This window comes from Etheostoma spectabile, chromosome 8, assembly GCF_008692095.1.
Source record: "Etheostoma spectabile isolate EspeVRDwgs_2016 chromosome 8, UIUC_Espe_1.0, whole genome shotgun sequence".
Lineage (NCBI taxonomy): Eukaryota > Metazoa > Chordata > Actinopteri > Perciformes > Percidae > Etheostoma > Etheostoma spectabile.
In genome coordinates, this window is record NC_045740.1 from 11049382 (window position 1) to 11067555 (window position 18174).

At 41.6% G+C, this 18174-nt stretch overlaps 1 protein-coding gene across 2 annotated transcripts in view; it reads right to left on the reverse strand.

Moving 5' to 3' along the window:
- Positions 1-460: 460 nt before the first annotated feature.
- The window catches only part of shank3a (SH3 and multiple ankyrin repeat domains 3a), a 194746-nt gene continuing 177032 nt past the window's right edge, over positions 461-18174 (reverse strand). The window contains exons 25-32 of one of the 2 annotated variants that reach the window (XM_032524481.1): positions 17949-18029; positions 17754-17777; positions 17233-17360; positions 16870-16975; positions 15635-16164; positions 14633-15544; positions 13446-14557; positions 461-5702 (exon numbers count right to left, since the gene is read on the reverse strand). In XM_032524481.1, the coding sequence (XP_032380372.1) occupies positions 5132-5702; positions 13446-14557; positions 14633-15544; positions 15635-16164; positions 16870-16975; positions 17233-17360; positions 17754-17777; positions 17949-18029 (3464 nt within the window). In that variant the 3' untranslated portion in view covers positions 461-5131. Of the gene's footprint in view, positions 5703-13445; positions 15545-15634; positions 16165-16869; positions 16976-17232; positions 17361-17753; positions 17778-17948; positions 18030-18174 lie in introns of both variants that reach the window. The other variant, XM_032524483.1, reaches the window with a different exon arrangement.

Consider the following 18174-nt stretch of genomic DNA (forward strand, 5'->3'; position numbering starts at 1 on the left):
AAGCAACCAAATTGTTATCATGTCTCTTTCTGGCTTGCTGTGATCCAGCAGTAGGCACAAGAGCACTAAGTAGTCAACGGCAGTGTATTATTAGCCGTACGTGAGTAGACATCAGCTGTATTGAACTCTTGTGAAGGTTCCAGGCTTGTGAAATGCTCAGCCAGCTGTGTGCTTTGTGACGGATTTGAGGTGGCTGTGTGTACATTCATTCATTCATATTAGCAGGAATGTTACCATGAAGAACATAAAACCAGTTTTCCGGCAGAATGTGACGCTCAATTTAACACCATTAAATTATTTCTATACGATAATGTACACAGAAATCATGTGAGTGTGTGTAAATAGGTGTGTATATATATAATGTATTTATATTTGACTGTTTTGTGTGGCATTTCCTCAAAAATAAAACACACTGGAATATAATTTTACTAGTGAGACACTTAATTAGCAGGAACAAGACTGATGCAGTTCATGTTTTAATTATAAATTTATTACATAATATAACAAACATATATCTCTGTGGTGGAGATATCCTGGGCAACATCTCAGATCTTGCCTCAACCTTCACTATCTCCCCTTACTCTGTTTGCATGAGGAATACTAGGTAGCTTCTGGTTAACTTTTTATTTTGACTCAGGCTTCATGTATTAAAAGGGAGGGGGATTTCTAATGCTATAAGGGTAAAGTCTGTAGATGATTTGCCTGGTCATCGGATGCTGAGAAGGGGAAGTTCACCTGTGAGACAAGGCTGAGGTGTTGCAGTGATACATCCACCATTCTAAACTTCACAGTGCAAACAAGGAGAAAACCAACAATGAAAGAAAAAAACCCCTTTGATGATAAGATCACTGGTTCCAGTGGATGGCCGGACCTCAGTGGGTTTTTAAAAAGGTTACACTGCTCCCCCCACAATATTTAGATTGTGCTTTGTTGATTAGAAAATAAGACAAAGATATCCCTTCATGGAACTTTTTTGACCTAATGATGTGAAAGTTTGTTACACGTTGCATTTTGCATCTGTATTTGTTGAAAACTTACACAACCATCAGACCAGGTATTCACTACAGCATTGTTTCTTCTAACCAGGCCAGGCTGTGTGAGTCCAGACTGTTCACATTCACCTCTCAAGTGTTTGTGTTTATACGGGAACAGCAAGCCATCTGGTTAATAACCATCCCAGTAAAATCAAGCAGTTGTGATACTTTGTCTCAAAATTGAAAGAGAAATGTTAATGCAAAGCTCACAGGTAGATATACACAGGCTATTATGTATATATATCTATATATATAGATATATATATAGATATATATAGATATATATGTGTGTGTGTGTGTGTGTGTGTATTAATATAAACAATAGCCTGCTTCTTTACAAAATAATAACAGTGACTGTATTTCCACCTGTAGGAAATACAGACGGATCTAACAAATGTCTGTAGTTCTCAAGATTTCCAGGAGATGGCACCATATTATTGAGTCTAACAGCTCAAGAATGCTGTAACTAAGATAGTCCTAAAGCAAAGACAAATATACAGTTGAAAGTTAAGTTATTTTTTGGCACATTTTTCCTTTGTGTTGTTTGTTCCTCACTGGATCACCTCATATAGCATATCCAAAACTCAGAAACTGAAGATCTGAAAAAGGAAAAAGGAGTGCTGCCAGACAGAGTGGAGGGTAAGGAGCGCAAATGCCATCTGGGAATAGGTTTACAAAACAGTGACAGTGCATAAACCGTACCTCCACAGTTACAAGGTGAGTTATAGTTGTCTTGCAATATAAAATGTGTCAAGGGTTTCGTTTAATACCCTGTGGTGATCTGTCTATCTGTTTCTCCCTTGGAGCAGAGCAGTCTACTTTTTGAAGATGTCACTCAGTACAAAACAAGAATGCAGAACAATGATGTTAAATCTATTGAAGATGAATGTATGTGTGCATTTTTCTGTTTGTCTGTGTATACATTGTGTGTGTGTGTGTGTGTGTGTGTGTGTGTGTGTGTGTGTGTGTGTGTGTGTGTGTGTGTGTGTGTGTGTATGTGTGTGTGTGTTACACAGCCACTGCCGAGAATCTCTGATAGTAATACAGTAAGGCTATAGTGGACTACTACAAAGATGTTAACCCTAACAACAACCATACACTCCCTCACTGTCAAATGTCTTGTTTTGTCTCTCAAACAAACACACACAAAAAATGGAAACAAACAAGCATTTGCGCGCACGCACACACACACACACACACACACACACACACACGGTAACGAGGAACGACCACACAGAGGGAATCGGGGAATCCAGATGCACACATGCGCTTGGACGATGGGTGGCTTTTATATTAGCACCTTGTCACCTTGTTTTGTGCAAATCCTAGTTCATAGTTCAGAGTTCAAAAGTTCAAGAGCACATAGAAAGAATAAAATCTGCTCACCTTTTCCACAGGTGGTTAACTATGCATATATGCCAAACATTCATATATAGATCTATATACTTTTTGTTTTTCAAAAAATTATATGAAATCTATCATATATACATTGCTTGTGATTTAAAAAAGAAAAGGAACTTTTTTGTAGTTTGATCATTTTTACAAGTCTAAGTACGTTTAGAATGGACAGGATATTATGCTTTTTTTCTCTGTCTTTTTTCTGTCACTCTAAAATTCTAATGAGTGAAAGATTTAAGTTTCATGTTCCACACGCTACAAAATCTACCCCACAGTTTCCAAGGGTAACAAATCAACAAAGAAAAGAAGAAGAAGAAAAAAAGACAAAATAACAATTAACACAACAAGTCCATATAAGTCGGAGGACGTACTGTAACACTGGAGTCAGAAGGAAAATAATCAGTGAGGTCACAGTGAGGCAGTGAGTGCTAGTCCTACAACCCAGATACAACGTTATATTCACCACTCGGTTTTACAAACTGCTAGCATATAATAAAAAAGACAGAAAAGAAGAAGGATGCACACATCTTCTCGCTAAGTGAAACTGCCGTGGCGAACTCACTGGATGCTGCTGATGTACGGCGGTTTTTAGCAGTAATAAAGATTACCTGGCCGTCTGTTAGAGAAAAGCTATGGATAAAATGCTTTTTGTTGCGTAAATAAAACTCACTGTTTCTCACTGCCAGCAGAAGCTACTCATGAGTACAATTGCAGATTTTGCATTGTTAAAAGAAAAGTCATTTGTTGTTTTTCACAACCTGGGTCTTATTTGTAGAGTTCCGACTGCCACCCTTTATGATAATATTTTACTCACTAAGTAAGTCGTAGAGATAGAGGGAAGCAGCGAAGATGCAAGACACTGCCAGGTTGTAAAAAACTGAATTTTCTTTAAGACCTTACAGGCGTTCCCATCCCCACAGCCTGATAGATCACAGACACAGTGGCATTTCAGAAGGGCACAGACTGTTTGTCTTGCTAATTTAAAACCATGTATGACATGTTTTTGTTGGCTTTACTCCAGGAAAACGTAAGAAAAACAAACATTTGCTTTATTTCAAAAGTTAAGCTTGATTTGGCCAGGTTCGCTCACTTTATTTCCTTCTGCAGTGAAAGTCAAATCTGAAAGACATTGCTGCTATCTTTCATGATCCTTTCCTCTCTACTGGTGATGAGAAACATCCCTGTGTTTCCTTCTTCCACTATACCAGACCTTGTGCTGGGCTGACAAGCTTCATCAGGGGTCACAGGGATGGAGATTTTACTAGCATAAACGTTTTTTTCAGACTGTGGTGGTGTTAAAATGTCATCACACATAAGAATTTAAATAGTCATAAAACAACAGCTAACAACCTCTCCATGATAGTGCCCCAAACTTCCATCCCTGAGTGATAAATAGGCAAAAGATGAAGAGCCCCTTTTACCAATTAGCTGTCTCATCAGGTGGTCCTACTGTAACTGTATGTTGTTGTGGATAAAATAGAGTCAGAACCACGTCAGTCGGATCTGTAGCTGAGGCAGTAGGGATGGGTGTCAGCTGGGGTCTCAGCCTCACATTACGGGATGCCCTTTAGTATGAAGGAAGACCGTAAGAAAATAAAAACAAACATCAAACTCTCTGTCTAAGACATGATGCAACTCGTCATGCTACGGTTCAAGAAAGGGTGACCATAAGGAAAGTTGTATATCTATGACAAAAAGTTCATTTCCATATCTATGTACTTTTTGATTTTTATTTCAAATATATATTTATATATATGTATATAATTGGTAGAAATGAGTAGACTATTGGTGAAATAAATTTAAAGATTTTTCTCTGCCTTCTATACTAAAAACCAAAAACAGGCGCAGATTAATTTATTACATTTCCTCTTTGCAATATTGTCTTTTCTTTTGAAAGCTATATTTTGATACATATATATCATATTTTATAATACCTATATATAATATTCCCTTTGGAAAACCAAAAAAAATTGATTATGAAAAAAGCCACGAGTGTTGGTTAAACATTCTCCAAATATAATAGATAGCACAGTCTGGGTACCAAGGCGTATTGGTTTTCTCCCGTGGTTTACTTGGTGGAGCGCCACCTCTGGGCTCGAAAGTCTTCGGTTTAAAAACAACAGCAGGTATAGAGGGGACACACATTTGTCCATAGTCCTGTGTTCATCATTGTTGATCTCTGTATAAATATTTTGAAAGGCAACTGAGCTTTCTTCCTCCTCCTCCTTTACTCAAACTGCAAAAGGCTTTCAGAGGCCTAAAAGATGGAGGGATAGAGGTAGAGAGGAGAGGAGGGAATAGTGAGAGAGAAAGTGTGGGTGTTAGTAAGGGAACAACTGAAGCTTTTCACAAATCAAATGTTTTAATTGGAGCTCATGCTATTCTCCTCGGCAAAGAAAGACCAGAGCCCATTTTGAGGTCTGATCTAATTGGCTGCAGGCAAGGAGGGGGGCAGACATTAAGGGCCGAGGACAAGGGGCAAATGAATTGACTCCACCTCTTCAGTGCAGTGCAGGGTATTAATGCAGAATGGGAACATTAAGTGTTGCCAAAGTACACAAAACATTTGTGATGCAGAACATAAAAGCAGCCAGAGTAAAAGAGGAGTGGCCCCTATGTTTTCTATTTTATCAACTTTATATATTGCCCGCTCTATCTTTGTCTTTCTCTCCTTCTGTTGCTGTGTTTTAGGGCAGGGGTCAGCTCTCTAGCAGCATTTTTAGTGCTCGTTCAATGTTCATGCGGTGTCCGACTCGTGTCACTCCTAGCTCTGCAAAGTCCTCCTTGGTTAGAGCTGGGAGGTGAGAGCCTTCGATCTCGTGCTCCTGAAACCCTGCTCTGTGCTCCCCCAGATTGATGCTCTCCAGCCAGTCGCCAACGTCGTACTTATTCCACAGGTGGAGGGGTTTCTGGTGGAAGGGTCGGAGGGCTAAAAGTGGTGACCCCAGTCCAGGGGAATGGGAAGGGGATGGGGATGGGGAGCGAGAGCGGGAACGGGCGCTGGAGCTCCTCATTACAAAGCGGACCTCTTTAGGCTCCTGGGGTAGGCTGAGGCTTGAGGATTTGAGGATGGTTTGTGGCGGTGTAGTCGGTGAAGTCGGTAGGCCAAAGCTTGAAAATCTTCCGAGAGGGTCGCCCCGATCAGGTGAGCCTGAACCTGGGCTTAGGGTGCGTCGGGTGACGGGGTAACGGCTGCCAGGGCGAATGGTGTATGTGGTGCCATAACTCCTCTGAGAAATGGTGTGGAGCTCCCCTAGGCTGCTGAAAAGTCTGGTGGAGACAGACACAGAGAGGGTTTCAGGACTATTAACAGAGGAGGTGAAGGTAAACAAAGTGAAAATAAAGACGAAGAAAAGGAGACCAAGCTTTGGGTTATATTGTTAACCACTATATGTTCTTCTAAATTTAAGTTAGTGTAGGCTTGAGGTTAATAACAGACAAAGCTAGTCTCACATCACATCAATAATAAAGCAGCAAACTGCACTCATTGGTTATGAGTTTCAGAGATTATTCACAGCTTTGGATGAAACTCTTTTTACTACTCAATCGTAAATATGTCACATAAGACTTGCATCCTTATTTAGGTAATACATTAGCTATTCAAGATAAGACACCCATCCTACACTCAGTTCCTCTGACTACCGCTGAAAGTCTTTTTCCTCTCATGACTTTAATTAAAAGTCACTTCCTGTTAAGGGATATGATATTCTTCCCTATAGTGATTACTGTGACCCACAAACAGCAAAAGGCTTACAATTAGATTACAGTATCAAACAGATTTGGTGTTTTACAACAACTACAGATTGCATAACCTGAAAGTACTGAGTTCATATTTTACAGTACAAACACGCATATGCACGCACGCAGGCGCGCACACACACACACACGCGCACACACACACACACACACACACACACTAAAAACATTTATATTGTCTGTTAAAGGCCAAATGAAGGTACACAAAGCCACATCTTTTTCCAAAGCTTAGCTTCTTTTCATCAAACTAATACTTATTTACTCATTTCAGAAATCTCAGCGACCAACCAACCCAATCTTACCATCTGCAGCATGAAGTAGAAGAATTGTACTAACACAATCTGGCAATAATTCCTCAGCAGTAAGAATCTGACACTGCAACAACAGGCACCTCAGTATATTCCAAAAGAACAATACATGCTGGTTTATCTACCTTTTTACACCTGACCCTCTTTCTAAAATAATAGCATCCTTTTGTGACAATAAGTCTGAAGGTGGCTGATTAGTACACTACTGATCTAATGGAGGAACAGATGGTAAGAAAAGAGAAGAGGGATGGATTGGATTAAGTCTAACATGAAAGTTTTGTCTAGCTTGGTACAAGCAGGGAGAAGCAAAAAAGAGGAGGCCTAAATGTGGTAAGAGTTGGTGCAATGGTGTCTGTGTTATTCATGCATTCAAGTGAGTGTCTAATGTACAGTGTGGCACATGTTTCTCCTCTACTGCATGTCTTACAAACTTTGATGTGGACTAAAGAGTGTAATGGAACAAGGCAGCACCAAGCTGGAAAAATCAGAATCAAAACTGATCAGACTACAGGGAGCCGACGGATATGAGATGAGCTCCATGCGCACTTACACAGTCGTCCTGCCCTCCTGGGCGCACAGTCAGTTCTAGACCAATCAGATCAGAGCAGCAGGGCGGAGCATGCAAGGTGAGCAGAGAGAGAGCAATGGGAGAGAATGTTAGCATCACTCCATGATACGCAGCCTGCCAACCAGACTCGTAATCTGCTTCAGCCACCTCTGCTGTCTTTGACACACCTTTCTGTGTACAGGTGTGTGCAAGTGGCTGTATGTGTTGCTGTGAGAACATGTATTTATGTGTGTGTGTGTGTTATTGATGCATAAGCATGACAAAGACAGCAGAGGTGGCTTCAGCCCTGGAAGGTCTGACCAGTGGGCTACATGAGAGAGAAATGAGCACACTAGTCACATATCAAACACTGCACAAACAAAAGAAAAACAAACAAATAAATAAAAGGCGGGCACATGTCCCTTGACTTTTGTGATTGCTTTTTTATGTATTCTGAAATTATGTATTAAAACAACTACTGTTCTTGTTGGCAAACACACAAATGTTTTAGTTTAAGTAGTCATTTACATTTGAATGTGCTGTATATAAGGGTTGTGTTTAAGGGTTTTCTAATCAAGAGATACAAATCGCAAATATAAATTGTATAAACATATTTTGTACTGTTTTAGCGTGGTTTAAGAAACCTACAGTGTCCAATAAGCAAGACAGTCAGGGACCATAGCCATCCTCAACACATTCACTGAAAAACAAAACAAAGTTATGCAAATTACATGAACAGTGAAGAACAGAAAACCAAAGAGCACAAATGAAATCAAATGAAAACCACATGTTTCTAAACCACCCAAAGCTATGATACACAGCATGTGAACGAGGTGGATACAAGAGAGACAAATACAGCAGCATGTGTGGTTTTTGAAGTGGTTCAAATGGGGCACACAGTGGATGGGATAAGTGATGGAGTAACACTGGAGTCAGGGGGGCCTATGCTACACATGGAATGCTCCAGTAGGTGAGGAGAAACAATTTCAGAGGCAGAGAGAGAGAGAGAGAGAGAGAAAATAATGGTGTGCATGATCTTGATCATCTTTGTCACAGCCGAGGGCAATCAACTGTAGGAAACGGATGGGAATAGTGAGGATGAATTTGATTGCATAATCTCAGGAGAGGATGAGCCCAATCAGGAGTGAGTGTTATATGATATGTTGTATTTGATATCATGGCCACCTGTTCCATCCAGGGATCATGATGTTGTTTAGGTACGGACTTATGATTGATGGCTGAATTTGGCTCAATATCGCATGGTGACTTCATATTCCATTTGTGGTCACCCAGGCAATGCATTGTCTTAAGCAATAGGAATGAATGAGCTTTTCAACCAAACTATCTTGGTAAAAGACTATACTACTAGTAAAGGAATGGGACTGCAAAATATGCTTATGATGCATTTGCAATGCAGAATAGTTTATGCTTACACAATTGTTTTCATTTTTCTTTTTTTAAACTGATGGTCTAAATCAGTCCTGGGGCCTTATTTATAAAATTCTGCGTAGATTCTATTCTGAAAGATTTTGCGCGCCAAAAAGTCTGAATTTTCGTACGCAAAAACAACATTCTGAACACCATGTGGCGCACACCTGTACAGAATCTTCTTGTTATAAATACGGACATGCGCTACCTTATGTGGTCGTGCACGAGCTAAACACTCCTCCCAAGGCCGTCCCTTATTTGTCCTAATAAGGTCCATATCAATCAAGCAATGAATATTCCAGCCTTGTAAAGGATGGGGGAAAAAAACACAATTCAGTGATTGTGAGATCGAGGTGCTCTTGCTAAATCTTCGAGCCATGCCAACTCTGCCATGCTGTTGATTGGTTGCAATACACAGGCCTTTGGAAACTGTAGGGCTATTTTTTTACTGTCCCGATAAGTAAGTCCAATAAACCGGTAGCGGATTGGAGTCATAGTGGCTTCATCAGGGTAATTAATTAACCCTTGTGTGGTAGTCTGGTCTTTGGGACTTGTTTTCAATGTTTGCTAAAAAAGAATTATGTTGTCTTTCTGCACCGGCTATTATGCTATTATTCCGACACAAAGTTAAAATATTTTTACATTTCAAGCACCTTCACCTGTTCAGATTAAGTTCTAAGAAATAAGCACCAATACTGATCAAAAATCTTGTTTCTATTTTTTTAAACTTTTTTTATAATTGAATTTCTTTGTTTTCTCACAAAAAATGAAAATGATCATCTGATCATAAATGTGATCTATCAGGGGTAAATGGCAAATATGAACCATAAATGATATCATTGGTAATTGAGCTAAAGTAAACATCTATTATATAGTTATGTAAAAATATAAGTATTTTTACATAAATTGTTATGACTGTATTGATTTAAAAGCCTAATAATGGGGGGGGGGGGGGAGGGTCCACCAGACCCGCAGGGAACATTACACAACTGTGTAACAAAACTGTTAACACCACAGAAGGGTTAAGGTGTTCTGGATGCAGGCTGTACGCTCTGCAGAGTACTATCCATGTGACATATTTTGTGTTACCATCGGAGGTCACTAAAACGCAGTCTACAAAGCCTTGGAAGCGTTAGGCACCATCACATGCATGCAAAAGAATGCGGAAAACTGGGCACATTTTTAAGCAAATAATTTTTTTATATATATATTTTTTTTTTTTTTGCGAGGAATGTTGCGGCAGAAAACATACAAAAACATTACAACTTTTAGTGAATTGTTTTTACAAATACTCCCACAACATGAGGCATTTTGGGCCGCAACAATCTAAAAAAAAGTCTGCAAAATCCTGGAGGGACTGGTAACTGTAACTGTGGTTAGACTACAAATGACGTAGTTTAGCACGTTATAAAGGTAATAGGGCCTGTTTCTCATGTGGCCACTTGGGAAAATTAATTTCCCACCCCTGGTCTAAATACATGACATTGCTACATTTATGAAGTTGCTGGAGGTCATTTCTGCATCGGAGATTTCTAGAAGCAACAACAAGGTGTAGCAGCAGCAGATGTCTGTTGACACCAAACTACACTAGTCAGCATAAAACAGCCAATAGCTAGCCATACTGATCAATTGTTGAAAAACTTGTGGAGAGTTGGTCAGCACCTTCTACCAATGTAAATACAAAGAGAGGAGTATAAAATTCTAACATCTTTTAAATCTTAGATATGCTATTCACATCTTTTAGCACCTCTTAATAATCAGTGAAGTATAGGGAACATGAAAGTAAAATTGTCCACCCACCTTATTTATTTGAACAGAAATGAGGACAGGTAGAAGAAAGAAGAGGAGCAAGCCTATAGAAATCTGCTGTGCCTACGAACTCCTGGGCTCTTTGAAAGCTACATTCTAATTCATAAATAACTGTGAATGAAGGACTTTACTGAAGATCCCCTAAAATCATCAATTAGTGTCAATTCCATGGCAGCGTAAAACCACAATGGACAAGCATGTGTTCTTACAACCTGCCAAACCATAAAAAGACAACATTGGCCAAATCCTGAGTAGATCAAAAGAGAAGCCTTTTATTTGTCCTAATTCTTTAATTTTGTACCAATGTTCTACAGATTAACGATTGTAATCTTATTTTCACTCTTTGCAAAAATGAGCACTGTTTTGACTATTTTACGTCTGTACAATAGTTTTTGGCTCAATAAAAAACAATGTGTTAAAAGAAAAAGAGAAGATATTTGATATGGTCAGGTCTTTGTCTGGTACTGGTTGCGTCATTAAAATGGTTGTTAATGCCAGGATTGTGAGGGGATGATTTTAATGTGACACACCATTATAGTTCAGTCATGCTTCAAATACTTCTGAAAATACATCCTTAAATCTTTGACGTTATCACTGATATTACTGTAGGATGGTTAGATGATAAGATAATATGGGAGATGATAAGAAGGAAACTACAGTTTCTGGTCTTATTAAATTTATATCAGTGATGGCTGCAAAGAAATGTGGATATAAAGATGTATTGTGCATTATTTGAACAAGGACTCTGGAAAAAGCCGGAAAAGCTCAAGGAAAAGCTGGAAGGGTAGCCACAAGCAGGGTCAAAGGTTAGAACCCAACAGGGTGTGTGTGAGATGAGGAGAGCCTTTCAGAAAGTGTGTGCCTCCAAACCCTGTTACCTTGTTTGCACCAACAGATAATCTACTACTGTACCACACACACACACGCACAGACACACAGACACACACACACACACACACACACACACACCACACACACACACACACACACACACACACACACACACACACATAATAATACTGTATTGCTTAACAAGCCAAATCACTTCAAAGACCATCAATTTTAGTACTACTATATATTTCTAAAACCAAAGATTTGTCTTAAAAACACAGTAGTATGGCCAAAAAAATGTATATTCTTTTTTTAAATAAATTGGATTCCTATATATTGTGAATAAATCAGGTGATGCAAACAAGGTAACATGTGATACAGTAGTTAGAACAGAACACATAAAACAGCTTAAGATTACCCTAGGGGCTATAAACTTGTGGTTTACTCTCTTCGGTGTCCTCACATCTGCAGAAATATAAAGGACTTCATTGTACTTTCAGTTATGGTGAATAAGAAGAATTATTTATATTTAAATATTAAGAATAAATAAGAAACCCACAGATAACAGACAAAACAGCACTGTGCTTCAGATACTTTAGATAATCCCAGAGTTACTGTATGAGAAGCAAGTTTGTCTTTGACTCTTTTCTATGCTTCATATTGTCTTTTTATTTACTGAAGTATAGAGTACCAATAGAAAGGTTTAGCACATATTAACAATGTTGTTACATTAACATCTCAGCTAATGCCAACAATGCTGGTGACCTCTGATCTCATTACTGCTTGCCATCATAGTGGTCTGGCCTAAATTTGGATTCAATTGCATGTTTATGTATGTTTATAAATGTGAGTAAAACCAAATCATGTCGACATCTTTGACTCAGCCTCCAGGTTTCCCTTCTTCCAGAGAAATGCTATCAGATGTCAGACTAAAATAGACTCAAAATGATTGTCTATAAATTATGTTGGCTTTTGAATAATAAATGAAAACCATTATGTTTTCAATTGCTCTTCCAGTGGACAGAATGTGTTTACTGGCAATAATCTGTTAATCTCTTCTTTTTTTTTGCAAAAACAAGATTAACAGATTACCGACAGTAAACATAAAAATTGATCTAACTAAAGAGTAATGTAAAATGTGGGTAACCAGGAGAAAAGAAGGCTTGCAATTCCTTGTGAGGAGGCTAAAGCATGCTAAACCTCTACTTCATCAGAAAAGAATTAAACCCAGTGTATGCAATTTTAATTCATTTAAGACCCTTCTTTCTGATGCTGGGCACTGGAATTGCTTTAGATTGCTAACTTTCTCTATCATGATATACAACCTGTCACTTGCTAATTCTGTCATACACATGTGCTTCAAGAAGTCCACCATCATTCCTGTGCCCAAGAAAACAAGACCAGCCTGCCTGAATGACTATCGCTCTGTAGTGATGAAATGCTAAGAACTGGTCAAGGATTACATCTGCTCCTATACTACCCAGCACAGTGGACTTTTTATAGTTTGCTTACTGTCCCGACCAATCAGCACAAGATGCCAAAGCACACATCCTCCACAGCACCCTATCTCGCCTGGAAAAGAAAGGAAGCCTTATGATATTGCTGTTTATTGACCGCAGTTCAGCATTAAACACCATAGGTCCCTCCAGGATTGTCACAAAGCTCAAGCCTCTATAATTAATCGTCTCACTGTGCATGTAGATCCTTGACTTCCTGACAGGCGGACCCCAACTCCAAAAACAATATCTACTTTGTTGTTGACACAGCTGTGGTGGGCCTGATCACAAACAACAATGAAAAGGTCTACCTAAAAGAAGTAGAATACAACAACCTACTCATACATAAAGATAAAATAGTGGACTTTGGGAAGAAGCAGGGAAGGAACTATGCCCCCTTAATATCAACAGGTCCTCAGAGAAAACACGGAAATCTTCAAGTACCTTGGTGTCCACATTACGGAGTGTCCATATCACAGAGAAATCCTTTTCTTTCCTTTGAGGTTGGGCAGAAGGTACCTGATACACCAGGCCAGCAATTAGAGGCTCAGGAGGAGCTTCTACCCTCAGGCCACTAGGGTACTAAATAAGGACACTGACTAAGACTGCCCCCCACCCACCACATTCTGTTTTAAGAAGTTTAAGTTTAGTTTATGCAGTTACATTTTACTGGACTTGTACCCCGTACGATTTAATGTGACAAATAAAATTGGTTGATTGATTGATCTGAGTAAAATATGTAAATAACACTTAAAATCCTTATTTTAAATTTAACTATTGTTTTGGCATTCAGTGTTAAATACAGTAAGGCAGTACAGTTCACTAGCTTTCCTCTTACCTGGCACCTGCCACAGGTGACTTTCTCCCCGGGTCAAGTGATGCTCCCAATGGTTCCTCTCCCAGTGACCTAGTATCTTTATTTAGTTGCTGTAGTCTTGAACTCAGCTCACCCATAACAGATGGTTTTGCTCCCTCATCTACACCCAGCCCTAGTCCCAGCCCACCAAGATTGCCCAAACTCCCAATACCTAGCCCCACGCCTTGCCCACGAGGCTCCACTGGGTCCCCCCATAGCTTGGACCTCCGCTGGAAGAGGTAGCGCGGCTTGGTGGGGGCTAGTCCAGTCACTGATGCTGAACCACCAGAGGGCAGCCCAACTCCTCCAGCTGCAGCTGCAGCCAGGGCAGCAGCTTGTTGTTGTGATAGCAGCTCGCTGTCAGAGCTCTGCTTCAGCAAAGGGTCCCTGAAGGTGACGGGGCCTTTACTGCCTCCTATCTGGGACTTAAGTCGGGGCTTAGGAGGCACTGGCGGCTTGTCGAGCACAAAAGTCTGCCCGTCGGCATAGGAGGTGTGCGTGGTGTGTGTGTCGGCCGGCTCGCCGCTTTCTGAGGACAATGTAGACATGCTGGAAACAGTGGAGATGGTGCTGGTGGTCTCGAGGTGGTGGTCTCGCTCTCTGTCACTGGAGCTGCGCGTGTCAGCCTCCTCCACACCTGAGTCAGCCGCAGAACCAGACTCGCCCACCGGTGGGGGCTCCAGAGGGTCAGAGGGCTTCCCTGAGGCAGCTGCTGCACTGGGTGGAGGTGCCGGCTGGGGAAGCTGAGGCTGAGCGGGGGTCACCACTGGGGTTGTTGGGGTTGAGGGAGTTTGGGGTGTTGTTGTTGTAGGAGTGGTGGGAGAGGAGACAGGTTTGGTTAGGGACATTGGAGTCCCCTGTGCCTGTGCCAGCAGCCCATTAGCAAACTCATCTGGTGGTGGAACAACTCCAATCTTACGTAGCTCCTCTCTAGTTTCCTCATCACTGGAGGACAACATTGCAGGGGGCAGGGTCACTGTGTAAGGATCAACATCCTCTTCGGAGCTTCCCTGAGCCAGACTCTTCTCTTGGGCTGGACTAGCAGGACGCTGAGTTTGAGGCTGGGTCTGAAGCTGGGCCTGGGGCTGGGAGACCGTAGGACTGGGGGATTTAGCCCGTGGACTTGGAGATTTGCTGGGTTCTATGGACATTGGGGGAGGTGTCTGTTCTAGTTCTGAACCCACCCCGACAGCCTGGCCGTTACTGGTAGCATGGACCATGATAAGCCCTGCTGTTTTCTGCTGTGATGTATCCATAATACTGATCAACATACTTTTTTTATCCTCCTTCCTTTCCTCTACTCTGGCCCCCATCTCCTGCCGGTATAAGACAGGGGACGGGGATGTGGCCCACTGAGGTTTGGTGGACTGGGGAACTAAAATAGATACTGGCGAGGATCCAACACCATACCCCACTGCCTTGGCGCTTTTAGGCGAAAAAGGGGGAGTTGAGGGTGTCAATTCCCCATGTGGAGACTCTTTGGTCTGAGGGTCAATGAATATTACTCCCTGGCCAGCCCGCTCCTGTTTAGTCCTAGGTTCTGGGCTACTAGTTGGGGACTGGCTCTGGGAGGTCAGTGCTCTCTCCCTTGCGGCCAGCGCAAGAGCCAGTGGAGAGTTTGGGTCCAAGGGCTTTCCTGTGAGCGGATGAATAAAGGTGGTCCCACTAGGTGAGGGGCTTAGTGCCAAGGCAGGGGGAGGCAGCTGTCCCAGCTCTCGGGTGAGCATCCGTTCATCGATGGAGTGAGACTGAGTCAGAGAGGGGGAGTCAGAGCTGGTGGTAGACGCCCCCTCCATGGTTCCAACAGAAAGGAAGACAGTGGATTTCCTTCGTTCTTCTAGGCGACGCTCACGATCCTTCACTGCTCCAGCTATTGCAGCGGCAAAAGGTCCCTTACCCTGAAACATCATCTCTCCTTGGGAACGCAAACGCTCTCGCTCAGCCATCAGCTGCTGCTGGTAGTAGTCTGCACGGCTGGTGTGTGTGTGTCCATGGGTATAAGGGTGTCGCCCTGAGGGTGAGCTCTCTCTGGAATGGGCAGCAGCAAAGGCCAAACTTGCTTTTTCTTGTGCATCTTCAACCTGCAGTAAGACAAAGAAAATTAGCCAAATATATCAAAGTTAGGGTGTCTTTGACACTAAATTCAACATTAAACTCAACATATAACTTACCTGTAGTTGTTTCACCAGGGGACTTTTCTTCCTCTGTGGCTTGGTGGGTGTGTACAGTCCAATGCTAAATTGACCAACATTAGCATAAGGGTTATCAATAACCCGTCCCTTCCTTTTAATTCGCTCAGGTGGAGTAGCGGCAGAAGGACGGGGAATATCTGTGGCTTCTACAGGTAGATGAGAAGAATCCTGGAGGATGATCATGGAGCGGGCTTTCTTCTGTCTCTCTAAATGTGTGGCCTGCCGCTGAGCAGCCTCGTAAGGCAGGTCCAAGGAGGAGGGCTTGAAGCTGGAGCGTACGCCAGGCTCATGGCCCTGACTGTGGGTCCTAGATGGAGGAGGAGGGGGACAGAAGGCGGGGGGAGGACCAGTGTCTAGGTAGTAGGTGGGTGGAGGAGGAGGCGCTGTTTGTGGAGGTGGAGGGATGGGATGGGTCTGTAAGTGGTCTCGGAGGCTGTCTGTCATAGAGGAACTGCGGGGAAATCTGTGCTCCCCTGCAAGGGCTGACAGCTGATCCTCCTCAGTGGCACCTGATGAGGGAGGGAAGAGCACAGATCTTCTGGTGACCGGGAGTAAACTCATGAAATAGGACCATTTTATACCAGCCTAGCAGTTCCACAGCTGCTTACTGAAAAATATACTGCAATGCATCCATCTTTATATCTGTTAACTCACACATTTAATAATGTATCAGGTGTCTCAAAGCCAGCCTTACAATATTTTAATAAAACTTGTAATGCTTACTATTTTTTGACTTATTTAACAATTAATTTAACATTTGTTTAATTAGTGTACTTGAGAACAGAACCTTTTTTTAAATAATAAAGAGTATTAATAATGTATGTGTATATCTACTTTTGAAATAGGCTCTGTATGTGAACAACTGCTCTGCAGATCTGTTTCTGTTAATATCCAATAAGTACATTTGCACATTCTAAACATGTAAAACCATGTTAGTACATATTTGTAACATATTTGTTAACATTTGTTCATCTGTATTTCTTGTCAACAGCAACTTTGATTGATGAGGATGCAGCTTCATCTTCAGTTTTCAGTATTTGTTGTCCTTCTGTCAAAATACTTTGTGGTTGTAGTGATGCAATTTTACAAAAACGAAGAAAGCTTCCTTAACTTCTATTCTCTACATGTCAATATATTACCTATAAGCATACTGCAAATAAGATACACTATCATTCACCTTATTTGAAAATGTACAGGATGGGTGATTGTTTTACCAAATGACTTGGTCCTGGACATCCCCTTTGGTAGTGGTATGTGACTTCTCTCAATGCCTGGGTGAAGACCTCCATGTAGAGTCATCCCTTGTCTCTCAAACAGTGACTGTAGCACAACCATACAAATAATTGACTGTGTTATGATACACAGTTATAATGCATTTACAGATTTATTAAAAACTCCTAAAAACTGAATACAGAATATCAACAACAAAGTAGCACAAAGCAGTGCATGTGTGCAGCGTAGCCCAGTACTGTGTAGCCCAGGTGTTTTTGAGTATGTTATTTGTCAGATATAGTTTTATGTATTCCAGCATAGTGGCATATGCTGTCTGCCAGTGTGCTGTGTGTAGGTGCACTCACACTGATCTCTGCTGGTGTTATTCTCCTGCTGGTAGGCCTTTGTTTGACAGTAGCTGCTCTGTAATCTGCCTCCGGGGGCTGAGAACGTAAGATAGACTCCTGGGATGCCAACATCTCATCTAGTCTCTCTGTTGAGAAGTAAATTAGCCAGAACTAAATACTGAGACATGAGACAACGGGAACACTGTGTCATCATTTCTGATGATTGCTAACAAAGTCGACAATACAAATTGTGATTAAATAGGCATTTCCAAAATGTAGCTTTACACTACTGCTCTATGGTATTGTACAACATTACTGTACTATCTCAATACTCGTTCAATGTGTTTCCTTGATGACCACTAGGGAGTGAGTACTAAGAATTGAAAGAGACAGAAAAAGAGAGAAAAAAGACAAAAGAGTCCACATTTTTCAAGTGTTCTGCTCTTCAGCTCTAACTTCACACTGCTGTAATTGAAACAGCAGTGATAAATCATCTTTATGACGTTCAGAGAGGTATCAATTTCTTGCCTCAGACTCACCTCCTCTTCTCCTCCGAGCAGAAGCTTGGTGGGAAAAAGATAGCGTCAGCAGAGGAGGGGAAATGACAAGAACAAGCCAACAGAAGTGACTATTCTAAAAGTTAGGAGACACACCGAGTTTTAATGACAAAGGGAAAGCATAAATATGACAGAAAAGAAAGACAAGCGTTTGCATGCCAGCTATCTGGCACTCACCCAGTTCCTCCAGCTCAGCGGTCATGGACTTAGAGCGCAGTGTCAGGGTGGTGCTGGGAGCTCTCTTGGGTGGTGGGGGAGCTGTGGAGAAAAGGCATGGTGTTGAGGATGAAGTTGAGGGGGATGAAGATCCTTTGGATTTGCGGCTGAGTGCCCTCCTCGCATCCCCCAGACGGCCAGCCCATCCCATCTTTACTGCTCTGATCTGGTCAAAAGACAAACTGGA